At 40.7% G+C, this 22,599-nt stretch overlaps 2 protein-coding genes across 2 annotated transcripts in view; both read right to left on the bottom strand.

Moving 5' to 3' along the window:
- The window catches only part of spen (spen family transcriptional repressor), a 29,149-nt gene extending 14,943 nt beyond the window's left edge, over positions 1–14,206 (bottom strand). Inside the window, exons 1-3 of the mRNA XM_071513662.1 lie at positions 13,976–14,206; positions 10,903–11,223; positions 3,304–3,918 (exon numbers count right to left, since the gene is read on the bottom strand). Coding sequence (XP_071369763.1) covers positions 3,304–3,918; positions 10,903–11,223; positions 13,976–14,058 — 1,019 coding nt within the window. The 5' untranslated portion in view covers positions 14,059–14,206. The remainder of the gene's footprint in view (positions 1–3,303; positions 3,919–10,902; positions 11,224–13,975) is intronic.
- Positions 14,207–18,018: 3,812 nt separating this feature from the next.
- Positions 18,019–20,818, bottom strand: tmem82 (transmembrane protein 82). Its single transcript, XM_071513834.1, has 6 exons — positions 20,734–20,818; positions 20,504–20,576; positions 20,159–20,360; positions 19,506–19,920; positions 18,911–19,098; positions 18,019–18,148 (listed from the first exon to the last, which is right to left on the bottom strand). Exons 1-6 carry the CDS (start codon positions 20,816–20,818, stop codon positions 18,065–18,067), a joined length of 1,047 nt encoding a protein of 348 aa, XP_071369935.1. The 3' UTR covers positions 18,019–18,064.
- Between the last annotated feature and the right edge of the window lie 1,781 nt (positions 20,819–22,599).

The following is a 22,599-nucleotide window of genomic DNA, read 5'->3' as shown; positions in this document are numbered from 1 at the left end:
TTCTCCGTTTCTCCTCCTGTGCTCAGACACTCCCGGAAGTGCTGCTGACGGAGCCTGGCCTGTGGGAGTGGGCAGACAGCCAGCACTGGCCAGAAATTTCCAGTTCCAACTGGATCTCACGGAGGGGGGGGAGCCATTACCCATCCACCGAGGTAGGCAGTGAGAAAAATATACCAGCCGTCTCCTAAAATTCCCCCCATAGCACTACCTCATCAGACCACATGTGTCGCTACATGCATTCACAGCTCTGGGGTCTGCTGTGTCCAAAGGTGATGCAGTCAAACAAAAAAAATAAATAAGTGGAGAATAGTGAAGTCAATTGCTCTTGTCAGATCTTATTCATCTAGTGGAGTGCAGCCCTTACACAAACATACTTTTCAAACGTGAAAACCTCGCTTGCATTCACAAAATGCATTCATGCATTTTTCTATTGGTGCAAATCAAAATGTCAACATGCCATAGTTGCACAAGTCCATTACACCAAATCAAAAGATAAATACCGGTTTGAGATTATCAATTGCCTAGTAGTAACAACCTGACATGTAGGATTTGATCATTTTGTTCTTTTTGTCACTTCCTTGTAGAATTTTCATTACTACACTGCAACTAAAACAATCCAATACATTTACTAGAAATTAGATGCAAGTATCACTGCTACAAATGTAGCACCACACAAAACCCAGAATCAGTATGTTCAGTTTAAAACAGAGCAACCTCTTAAGATTCCCTGGCATAATAAAAGTGACAACAACACAATGGGGCTACTGTTTGTAGTGATAATGGTCACTTGGTTGCAGCACTAGAATTGACATGCCCCCATGGCATGACAGCAAACATTTTTAAGAAAATTGTACACACATTACATATATACAGTGCAATTCTGGATAAATAATTATGGATGCCGTATGCAAGCGACTCCCCTAGCTTGTGCATGAGACAGTATTAGCTAGTTATTATTCCTCCAAAGACAAGTTGAGGAGATTAGAGAGACTGTATCTTTTAATTTATTCCTGAACCCCTTTCACAAGCTTTTACAGTATTTGTAAATTTCTCAGAAAAATCTATCTCAGAGATGAGATTCCTCGAGTGTGAAGCAAAGTAGACCGGAACTAATTCCAAACTCTGAACAGTGGTAACCAACAAATCAATGCAGATACAAGCTTGATATAACCAAAAGTGTGTCATTACAGCAGTGGCATCCAACAAAGTTGTTTTTCCAAACTCTGACTTATTAGTCCTACAAACAGCCCATCAGTAAGACAACAACCGTAGCTTGGCAAAAACAGATTAGATGTACACTAATCTGAAAGTTAAACTAATGTCCATGCAAAACATGGGTATGGTAGAAAACATCCGCACACTGAAAGCTGCTCCCAAGGTGTATAAAATTATTGACACCGAGACATGTGATGTTTTGAGCACAGTGCTCTTCATTGTACTGCTGCCAGTTGTGTTATGCCAGTGAATTTTAAGTGCTGATTCAAACTCCACATAATGATTTGTACCATTCTGGGTTTTGCTGAGTGGTGAGACATTTGTAACAGTGATATTTGCATCTTACAGGGCTTTTCCTGCATTGTAAAACCTTGGGCAGGCCACCTGAACATAATTTTGAGCTGCCTAAGAAAACTGCGATGAAATCATCCAGCCACAGAGGGCGCATGTCATACTATCATTAGTGACAGAAGAGGAAGTCAGTTGGAGCGGCAGGTGGCAGGTGGAGCAAGCCAAAGTAAACCAAGTGTAAAAGAGGCTGTGTTATGGATAACAAGAAAAATACAATTTACGACTGTGGTGAAAGATAGAGGTAACGTTTAAAGTGTCCAGTTAACATCGGTAACATTACAGGCAGGGATCTTAGCCGAGTGGTCTTTAATCCTGGTCCTCAGGACTCAGAACCCTGCTGGTTTTCATTCCAGTCATCTAATCGGGGACTGATTTGCACCTGGGACACCAGGTGAATGTAATTAACTGCAATTAACTAGCTGGTAGGACAGAAAACCAGCAGTACTCTGGGTCCTGAGGACCAGGATTGAAAAACACTGTGTATGTTGTAGCAAGCCATCAGTACAGTCAAACAAACACAACAACGAATACTCAATCAGCTTAGCTCTTCGGATGCGCAAGGTTATGATCGAGCATCACGCACAAATTGATTCCATTACTTTTATTTTTATTCATTATTTCTTTGTTCTTCAGAAAGATATTGACACGGCTCCATGTACATGTTCCCCACACCCAAGTCATTTTTTTGTAGATTCTAGTTACACAGAAGAAATTTGCTCCAAGTACCAAGCTGAAGAATTGCGCTTATTTATTATTATTATTCTTAAAACACTTTTTTATAAAATTTTGCAACAATTTTCTTTGTTCCCATTAGGCTAATTATTAACCAAGTCAGTATTGACTCATTGTCCTGTTTTTTTATGTTGTCATTTTATAATCTGTAAAGCACTTTGTAAACTGTGTTTGAAAAGCTGCTATACAAATAAAGTTTATTATTATTGCATGTTCTAATGTTCCAAAAATGAAAAAAAAAAAAACTTTAGAAAAAAGATTTTATGTCTAATTGATGTCTAATTTATCATAGCATAATGACATCTGATTTAATCTACAAATGCATTAATCATAGCTAACAAATTGAGATAATCCGGTCATAACATAAGGAATAGTACGGCAATGGCAATCATCTTTCAAAATCAAAGTAAGAGATCCCAGCCACTTGTAAACATCCCAGTTGGCATAAATGAAATGATGAATTAATACTGACAAACTTACTGTTCTGGTCCTCTTAGCCATGGAAATGTGAATAAAGTTGGATTTAAAAAGATAAAGAATGCCTCAACTAGGACAGTATTATGTTAGTCTATGCTAGTCTGGTGTCTATAAAAGCATAAAATTGGAATAGTAGGGGTTTGGGTGTTGGCCGGCCGTGCTTAGGCACCACCTAAGCCTCTTTTTGAGCCAGGAAAAACCCAGACTTATTTCTTTGTTGCATTGTTATAGGTGATTTGATGGCATTGTATTAAATGGCAAAATTCTGCAAGGAATCCGAAACTGACAAAAAAGGACAAAAGATGTACCAAATGGTACATCGTTAGATTGCTATACTACTAGGCAATCCATTATCTCAAACCAGTATTTATCTTTTGAATTGGTCCAATGGACTTGTGCAATTAATCATATTATGTGAAGCAGCTTTCAGTGTACGGACTTTTGTACTCCGTCTGGTACCTGTTTAAGAGTGGGATGAGCAAGGGTAGAAACCTTGACATTGAAATTAGAGGGTGTAGCTTCACTCACCTGCCACTAGTGCTGCTGCTGGTACTGCTGACCGAGTCCGAACTGGAGGACCGGCTGCGAGAGCCGGAGCCGCTGTGTGAACGTGGAGGACGGGTGGCCTGACTCGCCAGTCTCTGAGGAGAGGGGTTTCTCGAATGCGTCGAGTGTGGAGACCGGCTGCGACTGTGACGGTACGACCGCTCCCCGCGCCGACCCCTCTCCTCCCGGTAAAGGTCCCTGTGAACCACACTGGCCAAAGTAAAGGGTTCCCTGGCGCGAGACTCGTAGCGAGGCTCCGGCGTCTCGAAGCGACAGGGGCTCCTGCTGTGGGAGCGGTAGAAGCCGACCCCGGCGGACGTAGATCCTCCGCTTCCTCCCGGCGCGGCCCCTGCCGATCCACCTGTTCCACTGTTGCTGGCAACAGCGCCAACGATAGTTCCACTGACTCCCGCCGAGACTGTTGTACCGCTTCCACTGGAGGTACCAGACCCACTCCCAGCTGTACTTAGAGTCCTCTCTCTGGCATCGCGATAATAGTCCGTCTCGTAGTGCCGCTGCCGTTCGAAACTGCTACCAGGACGATCATGATGTCCATAGGCACTGTGATCATATGCCCGATCCCGACTTTCAGCAGTCCTGAGTAACAGGGAGAGGGGTGAGGGGGAGAATTAGGGAGAGACATCATCACATTACACTTATATTTGACAGTGAATTGACAGTGACTTATATTTGATGTGAAAGCTGCTAGCATCAGACAGTGGACAATCAAAACTATCAAGTGTCTCTGGTGTTTTTTAAATTAGAACACACGTGGGAAGACAGGGCACTGAAGCATTTTGAAAAGGGTTTTAATATTTAAAGCATCTAAAAGAATTCTTCACCTGCCTATTGGGTCATTTATCCCATAATTTTTGACAAAATGTTTGGCAACAATTTAAACTAGGGATTCAGATGGCTAATTGGTTGAGACCACTGAGCATCAGATAGCATGCATTTTTTGAGACAAGTCTTACGACTTGGTGGTTTGATGGTACAGAATTAGATAATTCTGTGAAGACACCAAAGTTACAAACCACTGATGTTTACAATGAAAAAGTAAAGTGATTGACTTTAATGAATTTCTAGCACCTTGGAGGTGTTAAACTAAGATTTAAAACACTGGCTTCTTAGTTTGCTGAAGATTGCTTTTCTGTGAGTATTAATGCGTTTTCCTTCAAACTATTAGTCTTGGCTTGCAACTAATGAGAAATTAGCATTTCTCATTTCAAACATAAACCACTATTATATTAGCTAGTATATTCTATTACGCAAATACAACATACAATATTGAAAATATTAATAAAACACCATGGGGCACTTGAGAGATTTTTGGCAAAAGGCACACATTCAGTGTTTAATAGAACAGAAATTTACAGCCTATTTCAAAGCTTAATTGCAGGACTTGTGCTAAAAAATACTGAAGAGGTGGTTTTTGACAACCTTGCCCCAAGCCAGGTGTCTTAGAAGCATCTTTCATGAAGCTGAATATTTGAAACAGTGCTAAGAAGGAAATTTTGTTCCGATTTGAGCACCCTGTTTCTGTATCAAGCAATCACAGTTTAACTCGGTAATATGACTGCTGTGTCGTACCGCCTCCCCCTAATGAGCGGGCAGGACACCAATCACCACTGTTTGAATTCAAATTAAATTATATCAGCATATTAGCCATGCTGTTCCAACACAGGGCAAAACATGGTTGGATATAACAACAGCTCAAACCAGCTCATCCCTCTCTCTCTTCTGTCTTTCCTGTCTCGCTTCACTTTCATCTATCTAATAAATGCAAAAATCCCCCCCCACCCCCCCCCCACAAAAAAAAAAGACAACATTTGCTTCCTGGGCTAGTTCAAGCCAGAAGTGGAGAAAAAAAGCAATTATCCTGGCTCAACATTCTGCTAGATATTAGCAAGAGAAAATTCAAAAAGCAACCGTCAAAATGGTACGAATTTTGCATAAATGTCACCTTAAATTATTCCTATTTCAAGTTGAGATCATAATTTTTTTTTGTAATATTAACTGCACAGTACACTTATTGTATATTGAGACTATATTGAGAAGCAATTCTCTGCTCTTGACAATTTTCATGACTACCCATAGTTCTCTACAACCAATTACATAATATTTAAAGTCAGAATATGAGATACTGAGTTATTTATTAACAGGAAAATGTGACATTATAAACCATTTGAGATATGGAATAATAAGCGAGTCTGGGAAGGATCAGATTATGGAATCATTTGACAACAGTAGAGTAGAAAATTAATATCATGAACCCCGGTATTCATAAATGGATCCTTGATTTTGGTGAGGTTTCAGTCAGAGTCAGTGCAAGAATGAATTCCACTGAATGCAGATTTGCATTAACAAGGTGAATAAAATACTGGAGACCCTGTAAATATATTAGAGAAGATCATGTCTGTGCTGTGCTAGACTAATTTTCTAAACATAACCTATTGGCATAGATAAGCCTGCATACCTCTAGAAATCCACTGCTACTGTTGCCAAGTGCACAGTTTGTAAGATTTATTGCCAATCCTATAGATAATGTAGTGTTGGAACAAGAAATTATTTCAGGCATTAGGATAGCTGAGAAAAAACATAAAACTTGAAAATGTCACATGCAAACTCAAAAATCCAAGCTTAAACAAATAACAAAACTAAGCTTGTCTCCTCTCTAAAACTTCTGAACATTTCTGGTCTGAAATTAATCATGTAGAATCTCAGGTACGACAAAAGTGCCTTGTTATATAAGTTTGAAGTTCAGGACAAAAAATCCATTTGTTTTCCTGGATAGGATTTACATGTTTTCCTCATTGATCATTAATTAAAGCATCCATATGTTTTAGATCTTTGAATGTTTGAGAACATCCAAGATGTTTTCATGCCAATGTTGTAAAGATTTATTTATCCAATTTTTGCTTGCTGCTAAACTGTTGCTCCATCCACTAAGAATTGTTTGGAAAATCCTAGTACTAATCCAAGGCAGATGCAGGGTGGAGGCAATTATGAAACGGCTAACATTGTAGTTATTGAGAAATTGGCAGCAGCCTTCTGTTAGTACTTTCTTAACAATACCAGTGCAAATCAATGGGGGCACAACGCATTTCTTGAAAAATCACAAGCAACCTTTTCCAGTTAGTTCTATGACCGGGGTATTGTGCACAAGGTTTTTAAGTTCCATGGTTTTCCCAACTTTCTAGTGCTGTACACTTTCAGAAGATTATGATCATCAGATAATTTGTTGCCACCGTTGTCAACATGACAGACATGAACTGAGACTTGAATCTTTCATTGCTGCTGACCAAGCTGAAAACTCACACACGTTTCCTAAAACGTAGCAGTGACTTGATAGTATAGTTAATGAACTAAACTTCAAACTATTTTTTTCTTTCAGAGACAAGGTAAGGATTGCTTTCATGCAGTGTCTATGGACCTGCATTGAGGCCAACATTTAGGTAATTGTTGCTTGTACACAAGCACATAAAACCTTTCAATGGTTTTCAAAGCATTCCAAAAATAGGTCTTAGGGGATTCAAAATAAAAATCATGTGTGGATGGACTGTCTTATGGACCCAAAACAGTTATCAAAATGATAAAATGGCCTGAATCTTATTCATATATTGAGGAAACAAGTAATATGAATACTAACAGGAGGCTGTTGCCATTTCTAAAAAAAACATGACACCGGTGTCTTCGTCTGCATCGTTTTTGATGTCCTGAAAGGTGTCTTGGTAAATGATCCATAAGATGACCTTCTTAAGATACCCAACCTGCCCTTTACACTCGTCAAAATGCACACACACGGCTTTATCACTATACTTGGGAGGACTTTTGTAGACTACATTCATTCCCTAACCTTACCCCTCTCCTCTACATACCTAACCTTGACCTGATACTAATTCTAATATTAGCCCTTGACTCAAGTCCTAACCCCAAACTATAGCCCCTTAAAAAGTGAGGACCGTCAAAATGTCTTCACTTTGGAGGATTTTCCACATATTTCTATCCTTGTGAAGCCATTATTATTATTAATAATAGTTTTTTTGAACTATTTTTTTTTTTTACACTTTTTGGTTCAAGCAAAAATTGCCAGTATTCACCAAATGGCACTAAATGACTGGATTTTAGGGATTACAGGGTCAGTTATTATATATGCATTTCATACCGAATTATCTGAATTTTGATCAGTGTAAAACATTTTATGTATACAGAACCTATAGAGTCTAACATTATTTCAGGTCATAGATAGAAGCATGGTCTTTTATTAAGTCTTTCCACCCAAAGACATGCCATTGTGCACAAGAACAAAAGACTGCATGCACATACTGATGTTAAGGATGAAACGGTTTAGGTGGAGCAGTGAGTCCATTTCACTGCACTATACATAGATACAGCAGGTCGGGGGGCAAATTCAATTTCAGCTTATTTGATTTAATCATTTGTGTGCAGGATTCATGAATATCATCTATGGCACAACAATGTCTGCTGTGAAATTGATGGATTACCTTGACCCCTAGATGCTCTCAAAAATGCTAATTTGGTAGCAGAGGCTCACTGCTCAATAGATAGCCTTCAATTTCACTTTACACAAAACAGATTTTTACATTATTCATGGAGCTTAAAAATAAATTCAGCTAGATTCTTTTGCCATAATTTCTCTCCGTGTTTGATTATTAGTTTGCGATAGTGCATGCCAAGCACGTCAACCCTTTTGGGATTATGTGAACAGCATAACTATAAGGAAGCATGCCAGAGCACATTAAAAAGGTGTCTTATGTGGTGCCTTGGTCATGAATGCAAGTAAAATATGCATTTTTTTATTCAAAGTGTCCATTTAAAAATGAGGAATGGTTTACTCCTTTTCATGCAAACCAACAGTGTAGCTGTGTTTTTTGTGCTTTCATATCTGGCTGCCAGTTCATTTTTGAGATTCAAATTTTGAGACTGCACCCTGTGACAGGTTTTACATTAGATCCCTGTCATTTGAGCCTGACTCGGCTCAGCCAAACAAAGGAGGCTGGAGAAAATGTAAAATTGCGAGGATGGAACCAAAGCTGCTAACATGTGGCGAGATTAAACTAGAAGCTAAATATCATCTAATAGCAATCTGAAACCCTTTGACCTTGACACACCTTGAATTGGAAAGCAATCAAAGAAGTGCAAAAGTGAATTTGATTCTGCCTTAATTTGATAAGCATTAAATTCTGTCTCGCTGCTTTTAAAAAAGGCATTAGGAAAAATGTGCATTGCGTTAATACAACACCACAGCCCCAATCTTTATGTTACATTAAGCCAGCCTTATATATATCAACAGGGACATTTTTCACTTTGATCACTTGTCAGATGAAAAATGCCTGCAACATAGAACTATTCAGTATAGGGAGAGCAGAGGTTAGGAGCTGGGAGTGGGGGTAAGGTGAGAGGAGGAGAAAGGAAAACAATATAAAAAGGTAAGGTACAGATTCTGCATATAGACAAACAGGCAGTAATAACAGTCTATTTACCGGCTACTTCGGTTAGTGGGGAAAATGGAGAGAGACAGGGGTTCAAACTAGGGGGTTAGAGAGAACAGCTATAATACACAGGGCAGGACATACCAACCTTTTGAGAGAGTGGTAACTTGACCTATAATTCCAAATACAATCTAGGGAGATAGAACTTTGTGAGCAAAAAGAAAAAAAAAAATGGGCAAAAAATGTTGAGTGGGGGTAAAAACTGAAGCAAAATCGTTCATGTTAGAAAATGTAATCCTCATCGGCATGGCAGGGGACCTCAGGTGCATGGATGAGATGGTGTAGAAATTTTAATTAAAATAAATCAAACAAACTAGGCCTTGTCCTGATCCAGCTTCATATTTTGTACGTTGGGGAAAAACAGCCAGTAGCAGTCCAAACATCCATCCAAAAATAAATGTGGAAATGTACAAATATACTATCGACGTTGCTCTTTTGAGTCCGGTAAAATAAAGAAATGGTATCCAGGAGTCCATCTTCAATAAGCGATGCTCCATTGATTCCCCAGCACCAATGAATCTGTAGAGGAGGCGCCGGTGGGACAATTAAATCTTCCATCTTCATTTGTAAAAGTCCTGCACATTCCACTTTGATCGCGCGGTGCACAGTGGTGAAATAGTCCCATTCCATCGGCAGAGGGGAAACAAATCTGGCCAAGACAGATTTAGAAGGAAGGGTGACGTCTCTTACTAGTAATCCAGATTCTTGCTCCTTTTTCTGCACTGTATTCATTCCCAGGGGAAAAATATTCATGGCGGTTTTGAAGCTCGTGGATGTTCATGTCTGTAGTCTATCCATGATTCTCCTTCACAAGCGACCCGCACGCAGTCCAAACCTAGGCTAAGTCAGTGAACAGATTTTAAATACAGTTCACAGGCACGATATAGACTTCGGACTCTGAATGCAATTGTATCCAAGGACTGTTAGTTATAGTTCCACATTCAGGAAAGGGTGAGGTAATCCACAGACAAGAGGCAAGTAATCTCCAGTGGCACTGATGGCACCATTTTCCAGTCTCAAATTTCCAGCATGCTTCTTTGATTTGTACGATCCAAACATAGTCCCGTGTTCATCCACGCCGAATGCCGAATGTGCAAGTCTCAGTGGTTCAAAAGTGAAAAAAAAATATCTCCAGAAAAATCATCATGAAGACGGGAAAAAAAAAAAGTAATTTGCTCACGGTTTCTGTTGGATCACCAGTAGAGGTCTCCCAGCACTCAGTGTAATGCCCTGATCTCAGACATAATCCCAAACAAAACCAAAAAAAAAAAGAAAGAAAAAACAACCCATACCTTTAGAATGATAGAATATCCTTTGGATGTCTGGCCGGTATTAATCCAACAGAGGGGGGATACATATCCTGGGTAGGTTATCCACATGACTCCAGACCACGAGAGGAGTGAACACCTCCAGGAGGGGTGCACCATAATTGTAAACCCAATTTGACTAATCCAAACAATAGTTGGCATGTCTTAAAATGTGTAAATGTGTGCTCTTGGTTGTTTTGTTACGTGAGAATAAAAAGGGTGACATATTAATCCACCGAGCGGGGCACGGTAACTCCAGATTAGGGGGAAATCCCAGGGATGGCCGCTGGACCACTCTCTCTCTTTCTCTCTCTCCCTTCCTCTCTCTCTCCAGCAATCTCCAATAATCCTGGGAAATTTTTTTACGATATCCAATATTTGCCCCGTATTTTCCGCAAAATGTTACATCCACCTCACAGAGATGTTTAAACTCACAAAGATAATCCCCAACAGCCATTTACACTATTGACTATTCATATAAGTGACAGATACATTTTTTGTGTGCAGAATGTACAAAACATGCTCTCATTTACGGTACATCTCGGGTGTCTACCTGCAAGCATGAATCCAAGAGCGATGGCGACGCTCTGAGGACTTTAGAGGGGATGCCTAAAAGATTTAATTCCTGAGCATGAACTCTCTTTTCTCCTCTTTAACCCCCAGACAAGTAAATGAACAGATGGTGGAAAGATGCTTGGGGGTAAGGTGTTTACCAGAAACCAAGGTCCCCCCTGCCTTCAGAGAAACTTTTGTCCACTTACCCGTCTAGTCTGCGTTCATAGCGTCCATCTCTGCTGTGGAGCGACGCAGGGGGCCCGTACACCGGCCCCCCTGCCGCCCTTGTGAACCCTGATACATCCCGGCCACGAGAGCCTAAGGACAGACTATCGTCCAGCCCCCGCGCCGCACTAGGAATCGTGCCGGGCTCATTGTAATCAGTGCGCAGGTCTCTGTCCCCCATCTTGTTGATCGCATTGTGAGCCTTCTGAGCACTTTTAATGTCCACAAAATCCACAAAGGCCGCGACTCCACCTTCTGACCCCCGCTTCGGGAGGACCTTGACACTCTCCACCCGTCCATATCTAGAGAGGGGACAATGGAAGCAAAACAAGATGATCAGCAGGTTTTACACGGCTGCTTTGTCACATCTCTGATTTTAACATCTCTGATTGTCCGAACACGGTTTTCAAATTGAGTTCTTAGTTAAAATGAATGCAGTTGCTCTCATGATAACACCTTTTTCACCTTGCACAGTGATGGGTGAATTGATGTCATTAGGGGGGGGGATTCTGCAAAGCAGAGAGACGTGGCTTTGCTAGTGATTTATTACTCTCTGGTACTTTCTTGCAAGGCAACAGTAACCCAGCAACTGGACTTGAAACACTGGCACATCGCATGTTAATAAATACATTTCCCAACAATGCCTGGAGTATTTTCCTGAGGGGGGAGGTGCTCTTTTATGCTACTGAAAAGCATTCATGTGAGGTTTGGGCAGCATAGAAGGAGACGCGACATTTCCTGGTTTGCTGTTTGTGGGTTTCCAGAGTCCAGATGCATTATGCATGTTTAGGCTTCCTTCTGTTCAAGTGTAAGCATTTACAAATTGCACCATTTTGGTGCAATTTAGCATCTTTTAATATACATATACCATAATTTTCCCAATTGGAAAAAGCAGTGCCTTGCCTAACATTTGCTTTTTTTTATGATGTAGATGAGGGCATGCCTTCCATTGTTTAGTTAATAAGCCTATAAATTAGCAAATAACCTCATTAAGTGATGGGTGTAATGACTGATGGGTAGCCTATTCATTTATATTTACAAGCTTTATAAGATATATAATTACAAAGCCTACTAGCACATTCATTTGTTATGGGTTTTTTTTTTTTTTTTTTTACCCCAAGAAGCCATGGGGATGAAAAACTGTCTCTCGGGAGGGTATTTTCGCTGTCCGAGAGAGACAGTAGGGTGCCCATAAATATATTGGTATGCCAGTTCCCAACATTGAATAGCCTCCGACGCCATTTTAGAAAAGCTGTTCACACTGCTTACTCATTCTGCCGTCCCCCATCTTCAATGACTTCTATCACACATTGGGCTGTCATGCACCTGCATACTCTGACTACCTCTGGTTAACATCGGAGCTGAGGTGGCAGGCTGAAAAAGGGCTCCCCGACACGGTTTCCCTCCGCTATTCGCACAGCCTACAACATACTGCCAGTCATCATTCCCCAAACTCGGGCACCTTATAACATAGGCGAATGTAAATAAAAAAGGTAATAGGTAGCCTATTAAGTGTTTTGCAGGGTTGCATGGCTAGATAAGCGCCACGGCTCCTCAATATTTGCAGCTCGAGACTCGAGACACAGTATCCCTCTACCGTAAACAATAACGAGAGCAAGAGGGTGCAATGGATCAAATTAATGCCAGTTTATATTTTGGAAATCGTATGTTGGAGGGTATGCTGCGGGACGAACGTGCATTTCGACTCATATTGTGCTAGACAGACCGCGTGTATGATTTATGTTAGTTAATTGGCAGCTTATGTTCGATTTGGCGACGCATAACATACCACTGGAAAGGGTAGCGTACCAATATAGGTGAGCTATGATGTTTTTCAGCAGACTATTCTCCTCCTGCACATATGGACGGAGAGGCGGGCTGCTTTTTCCTTGACAGCCGAGCAACGAGAGGCGAGAGCGCGCAGAGAACCGTGACAAGCCACACAAAAATTCATATTTACATTTTTTCTCCGGTCCAACAAAGAAAACAAAGAGGTTAAAGACCGTAAACGGTGCATGCTCCCACTCCGCTTCGGTAGCCTAACATTTAGCACAAGCTGAGCCCAATTAAAAAAAACCTCAACTAATGAAATGGTTAATAACGATTTATGTTGCTTGCTTTTATTAAAATCAGATCCGTTACGCTTAAGGCTAAGCAATTCGGCAGCTGGGGCAAAGAGTATTGTTACCATGTAGCAAAGACAATCAGTATGTGTATTTGCTTTCGCACACAAGTAATCTACGATGTTTCAATGTTGCATATCGGTAACACACTGCACGCTGTTCAATCGCAGCCAGTTTGCAACAATGTTGCCGCGAGGATGGCGGCGTGATGTCGCGTCACCTTTGATGTTTCATTGAATTGTATTAGATTAAAAAAAAAAGCTGGTTGTTGCAACCGCCTTGCTACGGCACTTTAATGCGCATTCAAGTAGGCTAATTAAGCACACTTTGTTGCCAGAAGTGCACATGTGTCGAAGGAAGCCGTGACCTGAGCTGACAAACTCACAGAAAGTGTGAAACACCGGCTCCCGGTTTTGCTAAAGCACTAGAAAACACTCACGGTTACGCTGCAAGCATACTTGCGAAGACGCAGGCAATTAAATGCACAGCTTGTATAAAAGCTACAGGGAGCAGCAGCCCAGGTAGGCTGAAGTTTGTTTACACTGACGGTGTGCTGTTGGCGTCTACTCTGCTGAAAAGGTTATTCCTCGGTTACCTGGTGGGAAAGGTCCTTAAAACAGCCACACCACGAAAAAGGACGGGTTATGTAGTGTATCGACAAGTTATGACCTACAAGTTTGTAACCGTGCCAAAATGCCAAAACCATATGCCAGCTAGCTGGGTGGCTGAGGTGTGCTAGCCGTTTCTTCTCAGCTCAAACCCAGTGCAGTGTTGTTGGTTATAGAGAGCTGTCAGCACAGTTGCCAAATGGCACTTGGCTACAGGGGAACCTCCTGCTTCATCCTGACTTCAGTAAATGTGACACAACAGAGATGCTGGCCGTGGACTCGTTGTTACATTAGCAAAACACACGCCGCTCATTTTTACTCACCGCTTGAAGTGCTCAATGATTTTCTCCTCTCGTACATTTTCGGGTAAATTTCCCACCCATAAATGTCTGGTTTCCCGGACCATACTGTGTGCTCCTGTCCCCCGATCATACAGATGAGTTTGCTATGTCAGTTTCTTCCCGTGCAAAATAGAAAAGGTTTGCAAAATAAACGCCGGACCAAAAATACTCCGCGCAAATCATTGACTGGTCGTTGTGACCCAATGTAAACCATTAGGTTGGATCCCCGCACGCTGTTTGATACTCTTCACTGTTAAAGCGCGATCTGGCACCTCGTGAACGCGCGCCGAACTGTTCCCGTGACTAGGCGCGTCCCTGACACCATGCGACCTTTGGGTGTCGAAAGAAAGCTTGTAGCTTCCTAAAAAGATGCAGCAACTTCGCTCGTAATGAGAGGCACACCGCGCAGGCGTAGCTTTGTGTGTGAACTTTTTTTTCCCCCGATGAGATAGTCTTTCCTCTGTGCGCATGTGTGAGAAAACCCCTGGTTGAATGTTGGTGCTTTGACATCTGAGAAGCTTTGACTCACAGGAGGATCCCATGGGTGTCAGACGGGTATGGCAAGGGGAAGCACTTTACATGAGTCCAAATTTGATTTTATATTATTAAATCATTATAATGGAGAGCAAAGATAAAGCAAAAATAACCCAAAATATATTTGGAAGCCATATCTAAAAAAAAAAAATCACATATGGGGAGCATTCAGGACCAATGTTCCTTATAAGCTGATAGTTTGGTGACTTATTGTCACATTGACTAAATATCTTATTAGTCACCAGTAATTGCTCCACTTGTCTCCAGACATGTAGTCAACATAAGTAGGTTTATAAGCTTTGGTAGCAAATAATATGAGATGCAGGGATTTTGCCATACATTAAGCTTTAGTGAGTTGACTCCCCTTGAAGATCCTTTGACAAGTGATCATTCTGAAAGCTACTTACACTGAAGCATAAAAAGTTTATGTTGAGGATCTTGAAGACGCATAAAGAGGGAACTTATGCCGGCAGGAAACAGGAAACTAAAGGCCTAGTCTAAGCAAATCTGAGCCGATGAGATTTTGACCTGATAGACCTGAGTAAAGCAATATGCTGTGACTTTCCAGGGATAAATGGTAGGTAGGCTACATAGAGTCAATTTCTCATTTATTATCAATGGATTAGTTCTCCGAAGTCAATGGAGCAGCTACATGATTCTGCAAATCCAGATGACAGAACAGATTACAGTCTAGACTCTGGTTTCTAGCTTTGAGTGAAAGGTTCCTATATTCAGAATTATTGATGGGACATGCATTCATATATTGAATTACAAGCCTATTCCTGTATTAGTGTGTGTTTGATTGGGAAATGAGGGGATCCAAAATCATATTGGATGTGACCTTTAAGAGCATGACCAAAACAGAACTATCTATAAGATTTAGGACTATTTTCCTGGACACATCCCACTCCTGTAGAGCCCCCTTGGCAGTTTGGCAATCCCTATAACATTCAGACCAGGTCTAGGATTTCATATCTTGATTGTCTGTTTGGATTAATTTGTCCTATTAAAACCACTGAAAGTAACAGAGATCCCATTAAAAATTAAATAGGGTAACTCCCAAGAAATAAGGCAGGATTGGCAGCTGTGGGATTGACACATGTCTGGGAAATTGGTCCTGTGAGGAAAGCTTTCAATCAAACCAAATCCCTTTTACATGTCACTGGGCTGAAGACATTCAGAAGAAGAAACAAGTCCCTCACTCACAAAACTCTGACAAGAAGATACTACTAGTATTTTTTGAATAATACATTGTTTGATGGGCTATCAGCTAAGATCACTGACAGAAAATCTGATTCAAGATACAGTATGTTCATTCAAGTGTTGGGATGCAAGACTTTGACTTTGACTGAATCATCACAGTGTTGATGATTATGAGGATTATGATTTGTCTTGACATTTTTCAATGACGACTGTCTGTTGTCTGTCTTATGTTTTTGCTTTTAATATAGGCTATGCTGCAAAAGCAATTGCCCATTGGGACAAATAAAGCTGAACCTTGAACTTGTATTTCAATTAAGTTACTAGGACAAATTGGAGTGGAGGCTACTAAGTCAAGAACTTTGACCTGATTTGAGTTCTCTTTTAAGCTAATCAGTAACATGAGCAATCAGGCGCATGTCCAAAAGTCCAAGAGACTGTCCAAGGTGATAAGCAGTGATGTAGTGGTAAATAAAAAGGTGGATAAACTATGAGCTCCAACTGTGATCATCATAAGCACAAGCATTCATTTATGTATTTTTCCTTAAAAGACACTATCCTCATATAACATGTTTACACTATGAAGTCATTACAATTTATGGCAACCTAAAAAGGTGGTAAACTCTATCCTGTAAACAAAAAGGCAGTAAACTGAGTTTAGGTATATTCACCCTCCACTACATCACTGGTAATGAGACACTTTTTTTTGCCCATTACCCATTTTATGCCATCACTAAGAGCTGAATGTATCAGTATATGAAAGGATGAGGATTCAAAGCAGTTCAATCTACTAGAATAAAAAGTTTTAATGGAAATTTTGGTCAGAGAGCATAGTTCTATTATTACATTATTATTATACTATTATTATACTACATTAAAAGTCGAACTGCGCATGCGTTAAACTGCGGTAACAGGGGCACTGCAAAACTCCAGACTACGCATGCGTACAGCCTGCCTATCAGATCTGCGTAGAAAAGTCTGGAAACCCCCATCCAATAACACAGAGGAGGCGACAAGTTTCCAGTCATTTCAATGGCCATTTTTACAACAGTCGGGCGCTGCTGGAAAGAACCTCCCTTTCTCTACCGAATTCCTCCTGAATTGGAACCGTATTCAATAAAAACATCCAATAATCTTATGGGATAGTACAATTTCGTACTGTGGTGGAAACGACTAGACACCAAAACTAAATTTCCTCTTCAAGTGATTCCCAGCCCTGGATTATTATCTTGGAAACTGGACTATCAGGCTCATGTAGCCCACTGTAATTTCACACGCCTTTTTTTGACATGGAATAATGACGGAATTCATATTAAAAAAACCTCTCATGGAATATGCTCCTGTCAGTTCACAGCTTTCAATAAAGATATACCAAATGGGCATTAATACCAGCGTCAAAATGTGGATTAAATTTGATGTGGGGGTGGTCGGGGATACAAGCTAGAGCATATTTGCACAAGAAGTAAGGCTTTTACTTCGACTGTATTGTAATGGGGAGGGTAACATGAAACCAGATACGTGTAGAATCTCTTTTAAAAGGCTTCTGTGTGTTTTCATGTTAATTCAATTTCAGTAAGCAAACACTGACCGTTGATAAAGGCTATTCGGGGTTTTAAATATCTCTTTGGCCAAAATTGGTTTGAATACAGGCTAACGGCAGGTTAAAGCTAAGTAAGCTAGCCTTTTCTTTGTCTAACGCCATTTTGTGTGACTTTAGAGCACTAACATTGTCGTCAGCCATTTTGCCTTTTCTTTTCAAATTGACGAGTCTCTGAGGGCCACGACAAAAACAGACTGACATTTATAGGCCTATAGGTTGTGTGGAAATGGGTGAGCCAGTAATGATAATGATGTAAAGATTATTGTCATTAGCCATTAAATGAGCTGGTGGAGGTGAAGTTACTGCCTTGCATCTATTTGTAACCTTTTACAGCCATAACGGCTACTGCATAACAAATATGATACTTTGTGTCCGTCTGCTAAGTGTTTTTTCTTTCTTTTCTGCATTCTCAGTGCATTTCTGTTATCTCTCCTCATGCAACACCACTATGGATTTTTTTTATGGTCAAATTAAAAGCTCCAATTGTGTAAAGTATTTTTAATCACAATATGCAATGCTTCATTGTATAATTGTTAAATTAATGTTAGTCACCACCAAAGCTTTGCAGGTAAAATCTGTCATGTGAATGTTTAATAAAAAAAAAAATGCCATTACATTATACGTGTAAAAGTTTACTTGTTGATAAAAGCCTAAATAATAGGACATAAATACATAGATGTAAATTAGCTTATCCCACATCAAAAAGAGTCCGGCTGCATTTTTAATCCCCAGAATGATTAACTCTTGTGCTCTTTCCCTTGTGTCCGTGGTCTTCGTCGGTGTTCTCCTCTCATGTAGTCTCTATAATCCTCCTCTTCATCCTACGCACACAAAAACACATATCCACATATCCAATGTATGACATAACCTGATAGATGACAGTAGGCCTATATATAACCCAGTTGCTGGCCTGCGAGAGTAGTCAGAATATCTGCAGACATCATTTCCCTAAGTCTATCATCTTACAGTATGATAATACTAATACTATAATATTGAGCAGTTGTCTGGTCTTTTATCTTGGCTAAACGGATAAGGTTTGCTCCAGGGATGTCTTGAAGGGTAAACCCACTGAAATTCATTACCAACCTTTTTATCTGCAGAATAGATTTTACCCACTTAAGTCTGACATAAACCTTAATGTCATAAATTCATAGCGTACATCATTGTAAGAAGTTTCAATATGATTTAAGTAATGAGGATTGGGCCTTTTAAGGAAAGTCGTAAATTAATGCTTGGCTGAAAATATATATGATATTGGCGGCCTTATGATGATCACTGACTTGAGGTCATAGTTTACCCACCTTTTTATTTGCCACTACTGCTTTGTGTTTTGGTGAAACTACTAAATCAGGCTAACTCAATATGAGAAGTAGGCTCTATATTTTGAATTATAGAATACTGTGACCTGAATCTGTCTTGGGGGGTCTTAAACCTTTTCCACCTGGGATACAAATTTGAGAAGTTCAGCCTCATCTTGGGACCCAGTCTAATGAACACATCGATATTGTGCCCCAGTTTCGGGTCCCGATGGGACAGAAAGTGCTCTCGGCCCTGTGCGCTGCTTCCAAGGGAGACTCACCGACCTGTGAGGACGCGGCATCCAGCAGATCCTTGGTGGGGATTAGACAGCTGGCCTCACCCAGGAAACACATCAGGATGTGGAGCACGTCCGCCCAGCGTCCGACGGTCAGCATCAGGACCGTCAGACCCCCGAGACGCACCACCACCGTGTTGAGGACGGCCTGGCCGGTGGGCCGCCGGTGCTGCTCCTCTGCCAGAAGAACCAGCGGCGTGAGATAGAACGGTCACCAGAGGAAACACAGATAGCTTTGGTTAGCCTTTAAGAGAATGTGAATGATTCCCTGTTGTCTGGGAGTCCTAGCTACATTGTCTAGGAAAAGTTACACATCAGGATGCTCGAATTAATGATGATAGACACATGTTGCATGATGTTTTGAGTCAAGACTCCCATCAGAGGGAGACAGCAAACTGATGAACAATGGAGCAATTTCTTCTCCACTCACAAGAGGAGTCCATACTATCAAATTGTCACAGGCTATGGGATTATTAATAGAGCTCCTGCCCAGATGCGTCAATGATGACAAATATGTACCAAAACCTCTGACATAAGCTATGAGTTTCCTGTAGCCTAGTTTTCCCCATACATGTGTGTCTCACCCTGCATGTACACCACCAGCAGCGTGTAGCAGATAGTCAGTGGTGTCCAAAACCTGAGGGCCTCTGTTGCAGAGAGGAAGTGTTTATTGATGATTGATACAGCGGCCACCACAGCCACAGAGAAGGTAATGACCAGGGTCCTGCACAGCACGGGCAGCAGGGAGCGGCCTGAGGAGAGCAGGCTGATGCAGACACCGCAGTAGCGCTGCGAGCTGTGGAGTTTGTACAGAGCCAAGACATGGTGCAGCAGGCGTGTGGCCTGCTTGGCCAGGAACCAGCTGAGCGCCGCCGCCAGGAGCAGGCATAGCCAACGCTGCGGCGCCCCCTCATGGAGGAAATGCAGGCTGCAGCTTAGGGCACAGCCCAGAGAGAACTGGCACTGGACCAGCAGCTGCTGCAGAAACCTCCCGGACTCCTGGGGGATTAGAGGAGTAGAGGGGGAATTGACGGGTGAATCTAAACAAATGAAAGGAAGATGTTCTGTATAATGAATGTCAAGAGTCACCGCGATGCGACAAAACCCAGAACTGGGTTGAGTAAAATTGAGAAGTAGAAGCAAAATGAGACCCACACGAACAAATCAGGAGATACTGGTTAGTGCAATGGGAAGATTTTTTTTTTTTTTAGAGATGATCCTGTTGTTAGTTGCTTACTGGTCCAGCTGTAGCCCAAGCAGAGACAGCTCGAAGAGAAAATTCTAGTACCACGAGGGAGGCCACGCGGGAGCCCACTATAGCCAGCAGCCCCATCAAAAACAAAAACTGGAGCATCCCACCCAGTCCACTTTTAGGTCTGCTTTGATGTCTGGGTGTCCTCTGGCTTGACGCGTCATTACTGCTGCTGTCATCACTCCAGCTGTGGGTTGAGGGAAAGAGAAAGGAAGAGTAACAAATGAAAGTAAACTGTGAAATCTTGTAACTTGACATCCTAGTCAGGTCAGGTAACGCAAACATACATCAAAATCATCTTCATGTATGTATCAAAATCCATTTCCTCACCTCTCAGCCTCTAAAAATAAGTGTACTCTCATCAGGTTACATAGCACAGAGATCCCACATGCGCCTACCAGTCCTGCAGGTCAGATAACATTTTCATCACTGACAATAACACACTTCAGTCACTTATACAGTTGAGAAATAGCCTGCTGCATAACTGGGAGCCTAGGTCATTATAAATATTGTATAGTTCTACCCAAACTGCAGAGAAAAGGAACGGAGGATGAACTTACCTTGAAGTAAACTATCCAGTGGATTTGCATCCAGAGTCAGCCACTCCGGTAAAGCAGGAAGAAACGACATAATGAAAGATAACATTGTACTACCTCTGGCTTTTTAAACAGAAAAAGTAAATTCAATTTGAATGTTACACTGTTATAGCAATAAATTGTGCCATCTCACAATCAATGCACATATTTCGTGATTATTCCAGATCGGGTTACAATAGTGCAGAGTATTTCGTTGTTTATTTCTGTTGGTTTAGCATTGAGCTTTGCCTGCTCTGTGTCCCGTACCAAAGGTCATTTGACGGTTTCAGTGGAGCCGAGGTCCTCAGCAGCCTGAGTCATAACAATATGGAGGATATTGCGCCATAGCTAAGACATTGCACTCTAAAATGTTGGAAGATATCAGTTGTGCTCTCTAGCAGTCCACAAGCTAGAACATTTTCTTTGATTAGGACTTTATCAGCCCTTGTACATTTATTGAAAGATTACGTCACTATTTAGATAGATAGATAGATATAGATAGATAGATAGATAGATGGATGGACAAAGAAGGTAATATGGGTAAATAAAAAACAAATGTCACCATCTCATTATCATTGGATGCAAACAGACTACAGCCATATTCTCCATATTCAGTTTTCTGTATTCCCTACAGACACTCGTTAAAACATCTAATAGCAGCAGGAATAAAGGAGCACCTAAACCTAAACCCTGAGTCTCTAATCCACTTCTACTCGTTGTATTCTTAGTTACTAGTAACTAGTAATCACTATTTCCTATTCTACTTTTTACTTGCCACTATTTTGCTGTTACTAGTTGTTATTAAACAGTGATATCAACATTTTGCCATGACTATACCTATTTTTTAAATACTTGTCAAATTATAATGACTAGTAAAAAAATAGATGTTGATCATACAATTTTAGGTTTTAGTTAAAATAGTTACTACTAGTGAGTAATGAATAGAACTACAATATACAGTATATACATATAAATCACTTTTTAATATCTAAATGATAACAGTTACAATTGACAAGTGACAATATCATGTCACTTAAAACTACTAGTAAGAAATATTAGTCACTACCAGTACCTATTAAATTAGAACTAGTATCTATTATATAGCAACTAGTAAAATTACAATGGCAACTACAATAGTGATTGGTGACTAAAAAATAAGTACTAGTGTCTATTGTGACTAGTACATTGTAGGGAATAAATGACAAAACAGCCTTAAGTGCTTTGATAATCAGTACATTTTTACTTTATTGCATTTTTACATTGTGACAAATGGCTCAATTCAAGCAGTAAAACCCTTACAAAGACTTACCAAAGGCACAGAAACTACAAAAATACAAAGTAATCCCCCATATCACACCATTGTAAACATTATGTTCTTATCACTGATTGTGTAATATGTGCAATATGCGTAATGTGCAATATGTGTAATTTTTTGTGGTTGTGATTTCCTACAGTATGTGTTGCTTTGTTATACGTTGTTGTTTTTCACTATTACTACTATGGAGGCAGTTATATGTGTGCAGTTCATCTTCAGTTTATAAAAAACACTTATGTTTTGATAATATCTAAGTAACCGAGCACTTTATTAGATCAGCAGTTTCAGAAATACTCAAAGCAGCCCGTCTGGCACCAACAGCCATGCCACGGTCAAAGTCCCTGAGATCAAATTTTTTCCCCATTCTGATGCTTGATGTGAACATTAACTGAAGCTGCTGACCTGTACCTGCATGATCTTATGCATTGCACTGCTGCCACATGATTGTCTGATTGGATAACTGCATGAATAAGCAGGTGTACAGGTGTTCCTATTAAAGTGCTCAGTGAGTGTATATGTGGGAAACTTAGCAGCTA

This window comes from Centroberyx affinis, unplaced genomic scaffold (assembly GCF_046629955.1).
Source record: "Centroberyx affinis isolate AG114_WGS23_722 - 3 ecotype Tasmania unplaced genomic scaffold, CSIRO-AGI_Caff_v1 ptg000282l_1, whole genome shotgun sequence".
Classification (NCBI taxonomy): Eukaryota; Metazoa; Chordata; class Actinopteri; order Beryciformes; family Berycidae; genus Centroberyx; species Centroberyx affinis.
The sequence above is the reverse complement of the archived record's forward strand: the minus strand, read 5'-3'. Positions and strand labels throughout refer to the sequence as shown.

What these genes read in the sequence shown, in the direction of transcription:
- tmem82 (XM_071513834.1), bottom strand. Translation starts at nt 20,818, where the DNA reads ATGTTATCTTTCATTATGTCGTTTCTTCCTGCTTTACCGGAGTGGCTG. An exon ending in ACTGGATAGTTTACTTCAAG is followed by an intron (nt 20,577 to 20,733) that starts GTAAGTTCATCC and finishes TCTGACCTGCAG; the next exon opens with GACTGGTAGGCGCATGTGGG. An exon ending in TTATTTTTAGAGGCTGAGAG is followed by an intron (nt 20,361 to 20,503) that starts GTGAGGAAATGG and finishes CTCAACCCACAG; the next exon opens with CTGGAGTGATGACAGCAGCA.